The sequence below is a fragment of the Geotrypetes seraphini genome, chromosome 2 (assembly GCF_902459505.1).
Source record: "Geotrypetes seraphini chromosome 2, aGeoSer1.1, whole genome shotgun sequence".
NCBI classification, from domain to species: Eukaryota; Metazoa; Chordata; class Amphibia; order Gymnophiona; family Dermophiidae; genus Geotrypetes; species Geotrypetes seraphini.
In genome coordinates, this window is record NC_047085.1 from 21,190,754 (window position 1) to 21,209,072 (window position 18,319).

The 18,319-nt window shown below is 42.7% G+C and overlaps 1 protein-coding gene across 1 annotated transcript in view; it reads right to left on the reverse strand.

The window, feature by feature from the left end:
* Positions 1-18,319, reverse strand: part of SLC45A4 (solute carrier family 45 member 4) — a 182,013-nt gene that overhangs the window by 19,850 nt on the left and 143,844 nt on the right. Inside the window, exons 5-6 of the mRNA XM_033933011.1 lie at positions 7,579-8,651; positions 6,925-7,024 (exon numbers count right to left, since the gene is read on the reverse strand). Coding sequence (XP_033788902.1) covers positions 6,925-7,024; positions 7,579-8,651 — 1,173 coding nt within the window. The remainder of the gene's footprint in view (positions 1-6,924; positions 7,025-7,578; positions 8,652-18,319) is intronic.

Consider the following 18,319-nt stretch of genomic DNA (forward strand, 5'->3'; position numbering starts at 1 on the left):
CAGTAGTAGTAGTGGCAGAACTCTCTTTTGTCTTCATGGTGTTTCGCAGTACTGAGGCTTATATGGATGCTGCGGGGACGGTGACGGGACGGGCCTTCTCTGAGATCCTCCCAGTACCAAGAGCGGATGGAAAGAGACAAGGGGAATTGCAAGTAATCAACGCCTGGATGAGACGATGGTGCGAAGAAGAAGGCTTCGACTTAGTGCGCAACTGGACGGCGTTCTGGGGAAAAAGCAAGTACTACAGAAGGGACGGACTACACCTCAACAAGGAAGGAGCAAGAGTTTTGGCAGGCAACATGAAGAAGGCAATCGAGAAGGCTTTAAACTGAAAGATAGGGGAAAGCCGACAGTTGACCACCGGTCGATGGCACGGATAGCAGGATGCCCCGACGAAGAAGCCAAGGACTACTACTCCTACACAAGAGAAGACGACCTCACAGCCAATAAGGGAGAAAAAGCAGGAAGGGACAACTCAGACACAGGAGGGGATGACCACACAGCAAACAAGGGTGATAACACAGGAGCAGTAAAGGATACCGTAATTGAAACTATAGGGACGGCCAAGAGTAGAAGGTCCAAAAAGGTAACACGAAGGGAACTTAGATGTATGTATACGAATGCTAGGTAACAAAATGGGGGAACTAGAGACAATAGCGAGACATGACATATTGGATATCATTGGCATAACAGAAACATGGTGGAATGAAGAAAACAAATGGGACACAGTACTACAGGGATACAAACTGTATAGAAGAGATCGAGTAGGGCAGAAAGGTGGAGGTATTGCTCTATATGTTAAGGAGGGAATAGATTCTGTTGAAATGGTTACAACAGAAATGAAAGAGAAGCTTGAGTCACTCTGGATCAAAAATTCCTGGTAAATATGGAGCAGACACGAAAATTGGCCTTTACTATCGTCCCCCAGGACAGGCGGAGGAAACTGACTCAGAAATGATGGAGGAAATCAAACAAGAATATAAGACAGGCAATGTAATTATATTGGGAGACTTCAATTTCCCAGGGATAGACTGGAAACTAGCAACCTCCAACTGCGGCAAGGAGGCCAAGTTCCTGGAGGTGCTAGGGGATTGCTTCCTGGAACAAATGGTAAAAGAGCCGACAAGAGGCAACGCCACCTTGGACTTGGTCCTAAATGGCCTCACGGGACCGATAACAGAAGTGGAAGTCATGGTTCCACTGGGAACGAGTGATCACAATGTAATCAACTTTAAACTTGACATCGGGGAAACATGCCAAAACCTTAACCACCACCTTAAACTTTAAAAAGGGTAAATACGATCGCATGAGAGCCATGGTAGAAAAACGACTCGAGAAGATGGTGGACAAACTTGAAACAGTAGATCAGGCATGGTCCCTACTGAAAAATACTATCACAGAAGCACAAGATCTCTACATTCCGAGGATTTCCAAAGATCGGAGAACAAAGAGCAAAAGAGAACCGGCATGGCTTACCATACAGGTGAAGGAAGCCATAAAAGAAAAGAAGGACTCTTTCAAAAAATGGAAATGCATAAAGACAACCGAAACCTGGAACAAACATAAAGATGATCAGAAGAAATGTCACAAGGCGGTGAGGGATGCAAAACAGGAATATGAGGAAAAAATAGCCCAGGAGGCCAAAAACTTCAAGCCCTTCTTTAGATACGTGAAAGGGAAAAAACCTGCAAAAGAGGCAGTGGGACCCCTGGACGACCAGGGAAGAAAAGGGTACATCAAGGAAGAAACAAATCGCAGACAAACTAAATTCCTTCTTTGCATCCGTCTTTACAAAGGAGGACACCTCAACAATACCTGAAGCGGAGAAAGTGTTTGCAGGAGAAATAGAAGACAGCCTCACCACAGTTGAAGTGGACTTAGACCAGATATACTATCAGATCGACAAACTTAAAAGTGACAAATCCCCTGGACCGGATGGAATTCACCCGAGAGTCTTAAAGGAATTGAAGGTTGAAATCAGAGAGTTATTGCAAAAACTTGCAAACCTGACAATCAGAACTGGACAGATACCGGACGACTGGAGGATAGCGAACGTCACGCCAATTTTCAAAAAAGGATCGAGAGGGGAACCGGGCAACTATAGGCCTGTGAGTCTTACGTCTGTCCCCGGCAAGATGGTTGATGCACTGATCAAAGATAGCATAGTCCGGCACTTGGACGCACACGACTTGATGAAACCCAGTCAACATGGATTCAGGAAAGGGAAATCATGTTTGACGAATTTACTCCAATTTTTTGAGACCGTGAACGAGCAAATTGATAGTGGGAAGCCGGTGGACATAATATACTTGGACTTCCAGAAAGCGTTCGACAAAGTTCCACACGAAAGACTTCTCAGGAAACTACAAAGCCATGGCATAGAGGGAGATATACAAAGATGGATAGGCAAATGGCTGGAAAACCGAAAGCAGAGAGTGGGCATAAATGGGAAGTTCTCCGACTGGGAGAAAGTGACTAGTGGTGTACCCCAGGGCTCGGTACTTGGGCCGATCCTTTTTAATATTTATATCAATGACCTGGAGGAAGGAACATCCAGTGAGATCATCAAGTTTGCAGACGATACAAAACTATGCCGGGCAATCAGATCGCAGGAGGATAGAGAGGAACTCCAGAGCGACTTGTGTCGGTTAGAAACATGGGCGGAGAAATGGCAGATGAAGTTCAATGTGGAGAAATGCAAGGTAATGCATTTAGGCAATAAGAATAAGGAATACGAGTATACAATGTCAGGTGCAACTCTGGGGAAGAGTGAACAAGAAAAGGACCTGGGTGTACTGATAGACAGGACCTTGAAGCCGTCGGCACAATGCGCGGCAGCGGCAAAGAAGGCAAATAGAATGTTGGGCATGATAAAGAAAGGAATCTCGAGTAGATCAGAGAAAGTTATAATGCCGCTTTATAGGGCAATGGTCAGACTTGGAATACTGCGTCCAACATTGGTCTCCCTACCTAAAGAAGGATATAAAACTGCTGGAGAGGGTGCAGAGACGAGCAACAAAACTGGTGAAGGGTATGGAGAAACTGGAATACGAGGATAGACTTATAACACTAGGATTGTTCTCCCTTGAGAAAAGGAGACTGCGTGGGGATATGATCGAGACCTTCAAAATACTGAAAGGAATCGACAAAATAGAGCAGAGATTATTTACATTGTCCAATTTGACACGGACTAGAGAACATGTAATGAAGCTAAGGGGGGACAGGTTCAGGACTAATGTCAGGAAGTTCTGCTTCACTCAGAGAGTGGTTGACACCTGGAATGCCCTCCCAGAGGAGATTATTGCGGAATCGACCGTCCTAGGCTTCAAGAGCAAACTAGATGCATATCTCCTTAAGAGAGGCATATAAAGATATGGTGGACTATAAATTACAAGATAGGATATATATTTTTAAATGGAGAAAAGACCTCAGTTTCTTCCAGGGAAAGACAACATTCACCTGGAGGATCTCTATGTCTGCCGTATACAACTTAAAGCAGCATAGGAAAAAACATCCCTGGTCAAAAACTCCATTAGCAAATAATATCTGAAAAAACTGTTAACATACAGTCCAGAATATCACAGATCACTTATCTTTTAGATTCATTGTCCTCCAGGTGGAAATAGAATCAAAACAGTTCAATCAAAGTCCCCACATTGACTTTCTTCCAAACGTGGGAACAGATATTGTTGAGACTCCCGACAGGCCCTGTTTCGCTATGAAAAAACGCTGCATCAGGGGAGGTCTACTGAAATTTTGAGCTACCGCTTCACAGATTCTCTTAAAAGAATCTGTGAAGCGGTAGCTCAAAATTTCAGTAGACCTCCCCTGATGCAGCGTTTTTTCATAGCGAAACAGGGCCTGTCGGGAGTCTCAACAATATCTGTTCCCACGTTTGGAAGAAAGTCAATGTGGGGACTTTGATTGAACTGTTTTGATTCTATTTCCACCTGGAGGACAATGAATCTAAAAGATAAGTGATCTGTGATATTCTGGACTGTATGTTAACAGTTTTTTCAGATATTATTTGCTAATGGAGTTTTTGACCAGGGATGTTTTTTCCTATGCTGCTTTAAGTTGTATACGGCAGACATAGAGATCCTCCAGGTGAATGTTGTCTTTTCCTGGAAGAAACTGAGGTCTTTTCTCCATTTAAAAATATATATCCTATCTTGTGCTTCATTCCTCTACAGTAGTGGACATAAATTGGAATAATTTTTGTGAACTTTTATTATATTCCTCTTGCTATTTTTTGGACTATAAATTACGCCAGGTGTACACCTGGCAGAGCCTCCGCGTGTGCGGATCGCCGGACTTGATGGACCGAAGGTCTGATCCGGAGATGGCAGTTCTTATGTTCTTATGAATGGGATGGCAGTGGCGGTGACGGGGCGGTGAAAGGGATGGCGGTGACGGTGACGGGGCGGTGAAGGGAACGGCGGTGATGGTGATGGGGCGGTGCAGAGGATGGTGGGCCAGAGACAGATTTTTTCCCCGTGTCATTCTCTAGTTCTTAGTTTCCATAATGTTGAGAAGCATTTTCTAGTCAATAAGTCTGTGTGAGCATCTAAAGTAAGGTATCGGTCGAGAGTCACTCCCAGAATTTTTATGGAAATCGACAATAGGGAAGTCCTGTCCATTCAAGGAAATTATTGAATCTTTGATTTTATTGTTTGGGCTCGCCAGAAAAAATTTGGTTTTATCTGAGTTAAGTTTCAGTTTGAATTCTGTCATCCATAATTCGATTTGTTTTAGGACGAATGCCAGGTGATTCTTTGTCTCGGAGGTTAGGTTTATGAGGGGAAGAACTATGGTGATGTCATCTGCGTAGATATAGAATTTGATTTTTAAGCTTTGCAATAGATTCCCCAGAGGGGCAAGGTAGATGTTAAACAGGGTAGGAGATAGAGGGGAACCCTGCGGAACTCTGCAAGTATTTGTCCAACTGCAGGATTGTTTATTATCACTGTGGACTTGGTAAGATCGATTACTCAGAAAACCCTGGAACCAATTTAACACTTTGCCAGAAAGACTGATTGACTCCAAACAGTCAATTAGAATGTCGTGATCGACTAAGTCAAAGGCACTACTTAGATCTAGTTGTAGGACTAGTGCACTAGAACCTTGGCTGAATAAATTATGGAGGAGATCTAGTAGTGAGGCTATAACTGTTTCAGTGCTAAAACCTGAGCGGAAACCTGACTGATTCTCTTGCAGTATGCTGAAGTTGTACAAATACATTACTAAGTTCTGGTTAACTAGGCCTTCCATCAGCTTTACAAATAATGGGATGCTTGCAATAGGTCTGTAGTTTAATGTCAGTTTGTTGGATTCTTTCGGATTTTTTATGATCAGCCGTTAGGCGTGTGAAGGGCAGAGTCACTGCAAAGAGGGAACACTAGGGAAGGACACCTACACAGGCAAATACCACAAGGGCAACAGGACAGACAAGCAGTAGATAGATAAATACAGTAGTATTAGAAGGCAATCGCAGCAGACACAGAGGACACACACACACAATCGACAAGGTTTAAAATCAGGAGAGGACTTCACAGTAACACCAAGGACACTACCACAGATTCCTACACAAGGAGAAGCTACTTCAGACGGCAGACTGGCAAGCAGACAGCAATGGAAGCAGCAGACAAGCAGGATGTTGAGCTACCCAGTTTTCTGCATCATTTGCCATATATATGACTACCTTCTCTCTGGGAGGCGATCTTATGTATGCAGTCGATGCAAGGAACTGGAGGGCCTGAAGAAACAAGTCAGACTCCTGAAGAGCAGAATACTGGAACTAGAAGCACTTCAAGCAGTGGAGGAGGAGGATAGAGAGGCAGAAAACTTCATGACAGAGGAAACCATTGAGGAAGAAGTCAGGGAGTTAGAGAAGTTCGTCGAGGAGCCATACAGGGAGGCAGTGGAAAATCACCAACAACAGTGGAACTCCCAAGATACCCCTACAGTGAGTGAGGACCACCTGGAGGATAACCACAAGGAAGGAATAGGCGACACAGCAGTGAGACCTGGAAACAGCAGAGGGAACCCACAGGAAGATGAATTTGGTGCAAGCCAGTGCCAGGATGAGGGAAGATGGAAGTGCACAGAGGACACATATCTATGGCTGGAGAGATGGACATACATTGGGGACACGGACCTGAGGCTAGAGAGACAAGAGAAGATAGAGGACAGTAATCGTCGGGGGGACTCCATCATCAGACAAGTCGGCAGCCACATAGCGGGAGGACGAAAGGATCGGCTGGTGGCCTGCCTACCAGGAGCCAAGGTAGAAGATATAGTGAGCCGCATCGACAGGATCATTGACAGCGTGGAAGGGGGAGATACAGTGGTGGTGATCCACGTGGGGACAAACAACATGAGCAACAGGAACTACAGTAGGGAAGCACTAAAGGACCAGTTCCGGATGCTAGGAAGGAAGCTGAAGACCAGAACACTGAGGGTAGCGTTCTCAGAGATCTTGCCGGTACCTAGGGCCGACGGGAAGAGGCAGACGGAGCTACAAGCAGTCAACGTGTAGATGAGGCGCTCTGTCTCAGCCATTTGCAAGGGAATGCTCCCTCTATGGCTTCTATCAGGATAATATTTAAAGCTTCCATTTTAGAATAATTCACTTTGAACCCTGATGCTTTCCCATATTTTTTTCCAAGCTCCTGAAACAGCAGTCGGCAGTAGTAAAGAAAACCTGGGCTATGATTCAAAGTTACTACTTATATACTCCATACAAGGAAGTCTAAACGCTTGAGAACAGATTGCAATGGATTTGGAAAGGTCTTTTTTTAAAAATTTTATTCTGCTTTTTATTGGATCTTTACATCTAATCCTAAATCCATGACTCTACGGTTAGGCAGAAAATGAGAACAAGCCACAAGTCAGAGTCACCAACTATATGCACAAACATCTTACCTGAACAAACAGCAGCCGTAGCAGCATAAATAACTAACCCCCAGCACCCCATCTGAACTCCAGCATTGTAGTTTTGTAACTCAGTAGAATTGGAAGGGGCCTGTGTAGAAAAGCAAAATGTTTCAGCATGGTAAAACATTTAGTTACCCCTCTCAAGTCACTCCACTGGCTCCCTATCCACTTCCGCATATAGTTCAAGCTCCTCTTACTGACTACCAAAGTATGTTCACTCTATAGCTCCTTGGTATCTCTCCTCTTCTCTCTCTACATTCCTCCCCAGGAACTCTGTTCATCAGGTAGAGGTATCTCTCTGACTCCAGACTCCGTCCCTTCTATCTTGCTGTACCATATGCCTGTAACAAACTACTTAAGTCAATATGTTTAGCTCATCTCTGGCAGTAAAATCCAGGCTAAAATCTCACCTTGAAGCTTTTTTAACTCCTAAACTCCGACCCACTTGTAAAAAGTACCCATGTCTATTTTGTCACTCCCTCTAATTCCCTACCCCAATTGTCCTGCTTCTCCAATTAGATTGCAAGCTCTGTCGAGCAGGGATTGTCTCTTACATAGTTAATGTAATGTACAGTGCATTTGTCTGTCTGGCAGTAGTAGTAGTAATTAAATAGCACAGCCTTTTCTAAGCCATTAGCTTACCTTAGGATCTCCTTCAAAGATGACCTGCCCCATAAAGTCTGTATAAAACACTGCTTCAGCAATGATTGAAAACCAAGTTAAGAGATGGCATATGCAAAGCCTCATTAGCTCCTTGGGCATCTTCAACATGGAAAGCCAAAGAAGTTTGACAGTGGTTTCGGTTTCCCCTTCCTCACTCTCCGTGTCCCCACTCGAATTAGTGTTACCACTCTGGTTTCTGTGCCTCTGCCTCTGGCGCTGCTGCATCTTTTGCATGTCATAGATATCATTCATACTACGAGAGGACTTGATCAGGAGAATAGCATTAGCCCGTCTGTAACGATAACAGTGAGAGCCTATTTTGCCATAGTATGAGAAGGTGTAAGATGGTTGACGGTAGAACATGTGTCTTCTCCTGCGCATGGAGTTTGAAGTACTAGATTGCTTCATGCCAATTCTAGCGTGTCCATTAATATGATCTCTTGGTAATAAACCATTGCCATTTGGAATTTTGGCTTCATTCATGTGATTATCGAGCAACATCTCCTCTTCTCTTTCGCCTTCCCTGAGGAAGGTAGATAGTCTGATAAATTTGGATTTGATAAGTTCCTGGCTGGTACTACGAGGGATATTTGGGTACGATGAGTCCTGGAAAATTGATGGTTCAATGTCATTTAGAAAAAGCAGCTCAGATTCAAAATCTAGAGTAGCATCGGGCATGTGCAAAACAGAATCACTTTTGCTTCTGACAATATCCACATCAAGAAAATCCATACTAAGGTCATTTTCAGACTGCACCTCATCTGGAAAGCTTGAATAGGGCTCCTCTTCATTAATAACATTTAGTCGTGAAACTGGTGGCAAGCTCCCACTGCACTTGACGCTAGAAACAGTATCTGCTTCATCATCCATTCTATCTTGTTGAGGGTTATATTGCTCCTCATCAATGCTAAAAAGGTGAAGGCCAACAGATACCGTGAAAATGATGGCTGCAAAAAAGAAAAGGACTTGCTCTTGCGATTTAAATAGACTCCCAAGGAAAGTGTGAGTCCAATCCAATCCACCAAGCATATAGCCAACTGCTCCTCCCAGGCCTGAAAGACAAAAAAACAAATTTTGCTATTAGATAACTCTAGAGTTTTTAAATAAAAGTTGTCAGATGGTGTTACAGCAGTTTGAGTAGCTAAACCGAGTTCACATGTAAGTCTGTCTTAAATACTATATATAAAATTATCAGCTTAATTTTATACTGACACATCAAACATGAAAGGGATGCTATTTAATTTCATCTCTTATCCAGTTTAACAGCTCAGTCTATCAGCTGTACATATTTAATGACTCACTTCAATAATGTATGGCTTCTAAGATTTGTGAGTTCTTGAAGCCAGTAAAGCAAAAGTTGCTGATCTCTGCAGACAACAGTTCAGTGTTTACACAAGGAGTCAAATGAGGCACCAAGTGAAACAAACTTTACACTGTAAACTGGGCAAACCAGATAAAAGTCAAGATCCTTATCTGCCATCATAAATCTATTACTTATGTATGGAATGTTTCTGCTGTTATAGCTCCTCAGTTCATATCTATCCAGGTTTATGAGACAGGACAGAACTTTGAAGGGGAAATGGCTGAGTTCATTCATATGACTGATGAACTGTTGTCTTTAAAGAAGGTCACTGATGGTGATGTCACCGACGGAGCCCCGGTATGGACAACTTTTAGAATTTAAAAGTTTGCGATAGCCCGAACTGTGCCTTCCCGCCCAATGAGGGTGCAAGGTCCTTCAGTTAAGATACACCAGCTAAGAAGCCAACCCGGGGAGGTAGGTGGGTTGTGAGAATATCTGCCTTCTGTCCCTGGATAACACCTGTTACGGTAAGTAACTGTGCTTTATCCCAGGACAAGCAGGCAGCATATTCTCACTGATGGGTAAACTACAAGCTAACATAGATGGGATGGTGGGAATGTAATTTGAAATACAGAGTGGCCAAAGTGCCCATCCCGTCTGGCAAAAAAAATCCAGACAATAGTGAGAAGTGAAGGAATGAACTGAGGATCAGGTGGCAGCTGTAAAGAGTTCCTCAATGATGTAGCTGTAAGGAAAACAACAAAAGCTGCCAGAACTCGAACACTGTGGACCGTGACACGATTTCCCCGTGCCAGTCCAGTCTGAGTATAGCAGAACGAGATGCAGGCAATCAGCCAGTTGAAAATCGTTCTCAAATCTAGGACACCATAACGTGGTTGGATCAAAAGAAATGAAAAGTTAGGGAGAAAATCGCTGCGGCTTTTGACCAATGAATTTAGAAGGTCAAAAACCCCCTTACATTCCAAAGTATACAAAGCAAGTTCTTCCGTAGGAGAACGAGGTGTAGGAAAAAAACACAGGCAGAAAAAGAGATTGAGTGAGATGAAGTGTGACAATTTGTAGAAGAGACTTTGGATTAGAGAATGACACGGGGACTGTTTACCGCAGGTCACCACAGTAAATCCGCAGGAATGGAGACATTTGCAACTGGTTTACCGTAGCAATGGGGACAAGACCTTTCACCGCCACGTGGGAATGGGGACAAGATCTTTTACTGCTCCCATGGGAGCGGTGAAAAGTCTTACTCCTGTGGTAAAAAAAAAAAATTGTGCCCATGTCAGATTCAGCATCTTCTCCCCAGCTCCTCTTGCGCCTATTTTACCTTCAGGAGCCAGCCATGCCACGATGAAGACAGAAGGAACCTAAAACCAAAGCCTGAGACCAATGTGATTTGAAGAATAAAATTACCAGACAACAAAAAGAATAAAATAAAATTTTATATTTTGTGATTAGAATATTTCAGATTTGAAATATGTATCCTGCTAAAGCTGGCATTAGACATAACTGGGGACCACAAAGACTAGTCTGTGCTTCTTTAGCTTCCAGCTGGCTTAGGGCTCTCTCTTTGACCAGGGGGCAGTTGCCCTAGTTGCACTCCCCTAACATTATTCTTGCCATGTGTGACTAAAGTATTCTGTTAGCTTGATTTTTCTATGTAGCATTCTGTAGTAATTTGGTTTGTTCAGTTTTCACAATACTGAAGGGGATATTTGTGAAAGGGAGGGGAGATGGGTTTTGTTGAACCTTGCTCTGTTTTATTTGTGTTTATAGAATGACAATTGTCAGAGAAGCTTCCGCCCACACACACACAATTGCAGGGCGGCACAGGCAGGCTTCTCCGGCATCAGTTTAATTTCTAAAGCTTCAAGTTTATTCAAGTTTATTTAAAATACTTGATATGATCGCAATATCCAAATCCAATGCGATTTACAAAGATTAAAAATTAAAAATCCAACAAACAGGACACTAAAAACAATTATGACAAAGATGCAGTTGAGGGGGGGGTTAAAAAAAAAAAAATTGGAGTAAATATAATTCCAAAATAAATGAAAAAGGATGGGTAAAGAGACAAAAGGTTAGGGAACGTTACCCACTTAATTTCTACTTAGCAGTGTTCCTTGTCCAGATATATTCCAGAATGAGGTCATATGATTTTAAATGGGTCAGTTAAAGGCGTCCTTAAACAGGCAACTTTTTAGTAGGCCTTTGAACTTGTTAAGTAATTTTTCTTCTCTTATGTTGAAAGGAAGCAAGTTCCAAATTTGAGGAGCTGTAACAGAAAAGATCAAATCCCTCCTTGAATAAATGATTTTTAATGAGGGAATACTAACAGAGATTTTTCTTCTGATCTTAGAGATTTTACAGGGGTGTATGGTATTAGAAATCTTTCTAAAAATGCTGGGGCTTTATTTACTAATATTTTATGTGTGAGTAAGGCTATTTTGTAAGTAATTCTATGGTTTACCGGTAACCAGTGATTTTCCTTTAACAGTGGAGTTACATAATCAAATTTTTTTCTTTTCATGATAATTTTTATTGCGGTGTTTTGGAGAATTTGTAGTCTACGTATTTCTTTTAAGGTAGTCCCTTTGTATAGGGTGTTGCAATAGTCAATTTTAAAAATGACTAGGGAATGTATTAAGATGTTTAGTGATGATTTATCGAGAAACGCGGACAGTGATCTAAACAAGTTCTTACCAGTGAACTAATTTGATCGTGGTAGTTGAGCTTTTGGTCTAATATGACCCTGAGAATCTTTACCTTAGTAACTACTTTAAGGTTAATTGTATTTATGGTTAGATTTGCTCCTATTTTCTGACCCTCCATACACGGAAAGAGCATAATCTCAGTTTTGGATGTGTTGAGGGCCAATTTATTGTCATGCAACCATTTTGATATTTTAGAAAGTTTCTCATTGATTGTTGTAATTTCTCCAACAGCACTACAGTGAAGGTAAGGGGGAGGGAGGGAGATGGATTTGGCTGGAGGGAAGGTGCGGTGCACGCAATTGTTGACCGTGCGCCTTCCCTCCCTTAAGTTTCTTTATGCTGCAAAGGTAAGGAGGAAGGAGATTCTCGGGCCGCTGAAGGGCGGTGAGGTGGCACGAGGGAAGGATGGATACTGCGGGTACGAGGCGGTAAAGGGGACGGTGGTCTGGTGACAAGGGACAGATTATTTTCCCCATGTCATTCTCTACTTTGGACATGTACGCAGAACCACCTTGTCATGATGAAGAACTGTGAAGGATGAATCTGCTATTAATGCTTGTAACTCACCGGCCCTGCTGACAGAGGTGAGAGTAATAAGGAAAAACCACTTGCCAGGCAAGAAACTCATCTTGAGTTTCTTACAAATGACATGAGGAGACTGTAGAGATGGTTGCACAGGGAAAAAAAATTCCATCATAAACCTGGAAATCCAGTGGAAAAGGCTATAGCCCAAATGATAGGAGAAGATATGAGGTTTAGATTAGATTAGATACGAGGTGTGGTTACACACATTGGGAGTGTGTGGCGCAGTGGTTAAAGCTACAGCCTCAGCACCCTGGGGTTGTGGGTTCAAACCCACGCTGCTCCTTGTGACCCTGGGCAAGTCACTTAATTCCCCCATTGCCCCAGGTACATTAGGTAGATTGTGAGCCTGCCGGGACAGACAGGGAAAAATGATTGAGTACCTGAATAAATTCATGTAAACCGTTCTGAACTCCCCTGGGAGAACAATATAGAAAAAATTGAATAAAATAAAATTTAAAAAAAAAAACCCTGTCAGGAATCTAGAAACCAGAGGATAAGCAGAAAGAGGTTGACCCTCGACTGACAAAGGGAAAAAAATGCAATCACAAACATTATATACAATATTCTTTACTATTGATCTAAACATTTGATAAAATTCTAAAATCCCTCCCCCTCACCCCCTCCTTTGCATTGTACTTATAGAATTGAAAAGGTCTGAGAGATATAGACTCGAGGCTAGAATCAACCAAAAGAAGAAAATAATCCAAGATCAATTCCACAGTCTAGGAAGGTGGAAGATGCAGATAAGTCACCAGGAAAAAAAACCTAGACCACTTTTGATGGTTGAGTGGCTGGTGTCCTGGAGACATCCAGAAATCACAAAAAGGCTAAGAAAGATGTAAATGAAATGGACACAGCCTGAGAAAAACCAAACTGGCAAAGAAAAAACATTGCAGATTGGAATGAATCAAAGATTGCTGAGTCGGAGTGAACCGAGAAGAAAATATTAGAAGAAATAAGGGCTCCCTAAAACTGAGTTGAAGAAGAAGTAGGGAGAACCCATGTTGCCTGGGCCACCATGAAGTAAAGAAAAACATGGTGGCTGCTTCTCTCTTGAGCTTGAATAAAATGCTCAGTAAGAGAAGAAGTGGAGGAAATGCATACAGAAACCATGCCCCTCCAAGCCAGGAGAAAAACAGCTGTTATCAGATAAAGAAGGAAGAAAAGTCTGAAGCCAGACTGGAGCAATTGGTGATTGCAAATAGGCACAAACAAGTCCACTTGTAGGGAGCCAATGGACAAAACTGGAGAGCTGTAGAGTGGAGAGTCCAGTTGTTGAAAAAATCTGCTGAGGTTGTCTGCTATGGAATTCTGTTCCCCTTGAATACAGACATGCAGCAAGAGCAGATTGCAAAAGTCCATATATGCTGGGCCTCCTAACACAACAGGAGAGAGCCGAATCTTCCTTGTTTATTTATGTAACGAAAAACTACTGAATTGACTGTGCAAGGGAGGAGGACTTGAGGGCAGAGTAGATTATGGAAAAACCATAAGGGACTAAAACATCACTCAAAAGAATAGGAAATTGATGTGAAATTTCTGTTCCTTGGCAGTGGAAAGACCCTGAGACTGCAGATTGTTCTAAGTAACCCCCCAACCCCCAAGCAGAAAAAGATGCAGTCATGATGACCATGCAAGTAGGGGACAAATAAAAAAAGGAGATCAGCTATTATTGAGGCAACTGCAGATCAAAGATATACATGCTTTGAGAGACGAGCCCTCGCCTGATACCCCTGGAAAACAAAAGCCCACCGAGGAGTACAAAAATGTAGTCCGACCTGTGGTATAACAGGAACAGGAGAAGCCCTGTTGCTCAGAAGAACCATCGTGTGTCTGGCAGAAAAAGGAAACAACTGAAGACACAGACGGATCAGAGATGGAAAGTAATCTTAAAGAAGAAACGCTCTCATAAGAGTGGTGTCAAGGAGTACCCCAATGAAACACAGACATGAATTCGGGGTACGTAAACTCAAAACCTAAAGAAAATGAGATGGTGCTCGAATCCTTTTCCAAGAAAAAACATCCAGACCAAGTGTTTAGAAAAGGAAAAACATGAAGGCCCTGTAAACGAATAGATAATGCCAGCACAATCAGATACATCATAAAGAATCTGGGAGCAAAGGCCAGATCAAAAGAAGAAACCTAGTAAGGACAACGGCTGAGTTGAACTAAAAAGTATAGATTGGAAGCCGTATGAATTGGAGCATGTGGCGGGCTGCCTTGAAAACCAGGAAGCAGAGCCATGAGGTCTGAATAAGGAAAAACTAGTCCTGACGAACCTCTCGACTAAAAAGAGATCTAAGATCCAGAAAAAAATGCAGTCCTCCGGTGTACTTGAAAATCAAAAGAAAGAAGGGATGAGAATCCCTAACTCCACTAAATGAAGAAAACCCTTCAAGGAGAATCAGCAGAACAAACGAGGAAGGACTGCATAAGATCCCAACTAGACTCTCTTAGAAAAAAAGAGAGTAAGAGAGCAGGGTGAAAACATTAAGTGTATAAAACCTGCCATATAAAGGAAAAACTCAGAGCAGAGGCTCTTAGAAGTACAAGAAGAGCAGAAAAAACAGGTTCCGAGAGAGGACAGGAAAAAACGTAAACGCAAATCTCCAATGAGAAAAAGATGGAGATGAAGGTGAAGACTGCTACTGACCAGAAAGTCTCACCTGGTCCCTTGAAGAGACGACTGTCCTGGGAACACCAAAAAGCATTCCCCAAACCAAGCATTTTCATTAAACTGACCTAGTGAGTGATGATAAAAACAGATACTCAATTTCAGACCAGACCTGGAAAACCCAGATCTCTAAGAACAAGTACTGTTAACATAGACACTGTACGTGTAAGTAGAGAAAGTGAAATGCAACAACATTGAATGTGAACAAAATGTATGCCAAGGAAAATAGACAATAAAAACATTCAGGCAATATAGGAATCTAGTAAGCCTATTTGGTTAACCGGTCCCTCGCCTTGTCCACTCTGCCCAGAAAGACAGAGGCCTACACACTAGCCGGTAGAATAAACCCAGTAGGGATTCAATGAAACATGCTGAATGTTTCTAAAGGCATGTCAAAAAAGTTCCCGTAGATATCATGGGAGGGAAGCAAACAAACCTTGAGTAGATAACTACAAATCAAGGAAAAGAAAATCCTTAGGGAAGGGAATGACTGTACAGAGTCAACTTCCAAAGGAGTGACACAAGTTACGGACAGTTCCCTAAGGGATTTGTAAAAAATTTATTCCTCAACCCCATAGAAGGGAAAAAAGAAACATGCGATGCAAAAACACACACCGCTTCAGAGAGATATGGGGTGTAATTCTAAAAGACATCCTTACCCTCTCAGAAAGTCAATCCCAATACAGCCAGGGAGTCGATGTCGAAGGCAGAATACAGCTTAATGACTGCAAAGCTTTCCCATACTAGATCAACACCAGTAACTTCAAAGAAAACCAGCGTTATAGGAGTCATCAAAATCATAGGAGACTCCTGTGAAAATGCTACCGGTATCAATAACTCAACCAGATCAGCACCAGAAGAAATGTTGTCGGCATGGCTGACGACCCGAACAACTGGAAACACAGTTGAACCTGTCTATGTCGACAAAGGAGCTCCGACATTGACATGGGCGTCGACAGGTCGACATTGATCAGAGACGTCAACACCGATCAGAGATGTCGACAGGTATAGTGAAACATGTCGATGCCGACAGAAGTTGTGGACATGAAGGAAATACTGCTGAATAAAAAGCACCGGTACCAACGTGCTACACTCCCAAGATGAAAATGCTGGTATCAAGGCACACATCACTAGCGGAGCAGAAAAAAAATGATTCAGCAAGAATAAAAGAACACTGGTACCCTTGGCCCATGACTGGTACCATCGGTGTCGCTCCACGATTCCAAGATGAGCATGCCCGTATCAAGGCACTCATCAACAATGGAGCGGAGCCAGAGATGGAGCTGAACAAGGTTGGCAGGACTTGACTCACTGCTACAATGACCAAGGTCGGCAGGATTAGACTCGCTGCTACAATGACCTGAACCCCAAGGAAGAAAGTAGCACCAACTTACCAAGAGAGGATCGGGCCTGTCAAAGTCGGTGCGGACTGAATGTCGGCTGGTGCTGGATTCCTGGTGGCGCCGACAGGAAACTGCTTCTGAAAAATCTACATGAAAATGCGCTGAAGAGGAAAAAAGCAAGGGAAGCGCGTGGAGGAAAATTGAGCAAGAAAAACCTGCACGGAACAAGAGCCATAAAGTGGGGAGAAAACAATATGGTACAGAGAGAGTCGACAAAAGCTATGTGAGCATATCACCAATCTCCCTCTGGAAAAATTAATAGAGTTGTTCCTTGAAAATTTGCACTGGTAACCTATGGTTAATAGCCAGTACCATCAGTGCAGCAGGATGATGCACACCCTGTAGGAGACAGCCTGCATTGAAGGAGAGTATTAGTGTTGATAGTTGACCTGCATCGAGGTACTCAATGCTGTAGAGGCCTGTGACACTTGCTGGGAAGAGGATGGCTTCTGAGCAAGCTTCCCTGATGCTGGAATAAACTTCTGATGTCGGTGTCGCCAGTACCGAGGGCTCTGAATGACCCACAGAGTCCATGGCCAAGCTGAAGATCTCTTCTTGGATGTGTTGAGCTTTCAACATATGTTTTTGCAGTGTTGAACACCATGTACAGGAGTCTACCCAATGGTCAGGCCCCCAAACACTGCAAACACCAACTATGCGGGTCAGTGATGAATAGGGCACTGATACCACCAGCATTTCTTAAACCTGCTTGATGGTTTTGATATGGATGGGAAAATCTTGGTGGCTTGGTGGTAAGGTTAAATTCAATTTTGGTGACAGAACCCCCCCCCCCCCGCCAAAAGAGAGAGAGAGAAAAAAAAAAAAGGGCCAAAGACCTGGTTGTACAAGACTAGAAAAAAAGGTTGTTTATTTTTTGGTTTGTTTTTTTTTTTAAATCGAACATAAAATAATGAAAAGAAAGAAAAGATCTTGGCAAAAAAACAAGAAAAAAACGTTAACTGGAAGGCAATCACACTGGACAGAGTCCAGAAAAAAGCACTTCTTCACTCTGTGGAAAACGAAGAACTAAGGTACGGCGAGCTGGCATCGGGAGGAGAGACACTCATGCATGCGCAGTGTGGGCAGTCACGAAGTTTCTAAAAACAAAGTTGCAAAACACTTTTACCATTGTACATACTGGGCTTCGTGGATGAAATCACCCACATGTGAGAATATGTTGTCTGCTTGTCCAAGGATAACAGCTTTTCTAGATATATGGCGGAAAATTTTCAATAGAACTGTTTAAGTTCGAATTTGGATGTTTCCCACAAAACATCCAAATTCTGGAGTAGAAAAACATCCATTTTTGAACAAATTATTTTTTTTTAAATCACCTTTTCGGTCATCTTGGCCACCAAAACATCTACACTGCCAGGATGTCTAAAGTTATTTGTTATTTTCAACCACAAAAACATCCAAGTCTAAATCAGCACCATTTTAACGTGGGAGAAGTCAGCATTGTCATGGCATAGACATGCCCAACAGAGCAGTGGGGCACCTTAGAGGTCATTGCTGTGAACTTCACATATGGTATATATCTCACCATAACACCCTTGTAAAATTTATGCTAAGTTTTCAAAAACTCCCCCAAAACCTATTATATCCATCTGTCTACCACCCTAATAGCCCTTATGGCTGCAGGTGGCACCTGTATTTATTTATGCATTCAATTTTCTATACTGCTCACCCAGGGGAGCTCAGAATGGTTTACATGCATTGATTTAGGTACTCAAGCATTTTTCCCTGCAGGCTCACAATCTATCTAATGTACCTACTGCAATGGGGGGCATTGTAGTAGGTACATTAGATAGATTGTGAGCCTGCAGGGAAAAATGCTTGAGTACCTGAATAAATGCATGTAAACCATTAAGTGACTTGCCTAGGGTCACAAGGAGCAGTATGGGCTTGAACCCACAACCTCAGAGTGCTGAGGCTGTAGCTTTAACCACTGTGCCACACTCTGGCAGTAGAGTAGGGTTTTGATGGGCTCATATTTTCCACCATAAATGTAGTGTTACGAGTGGCT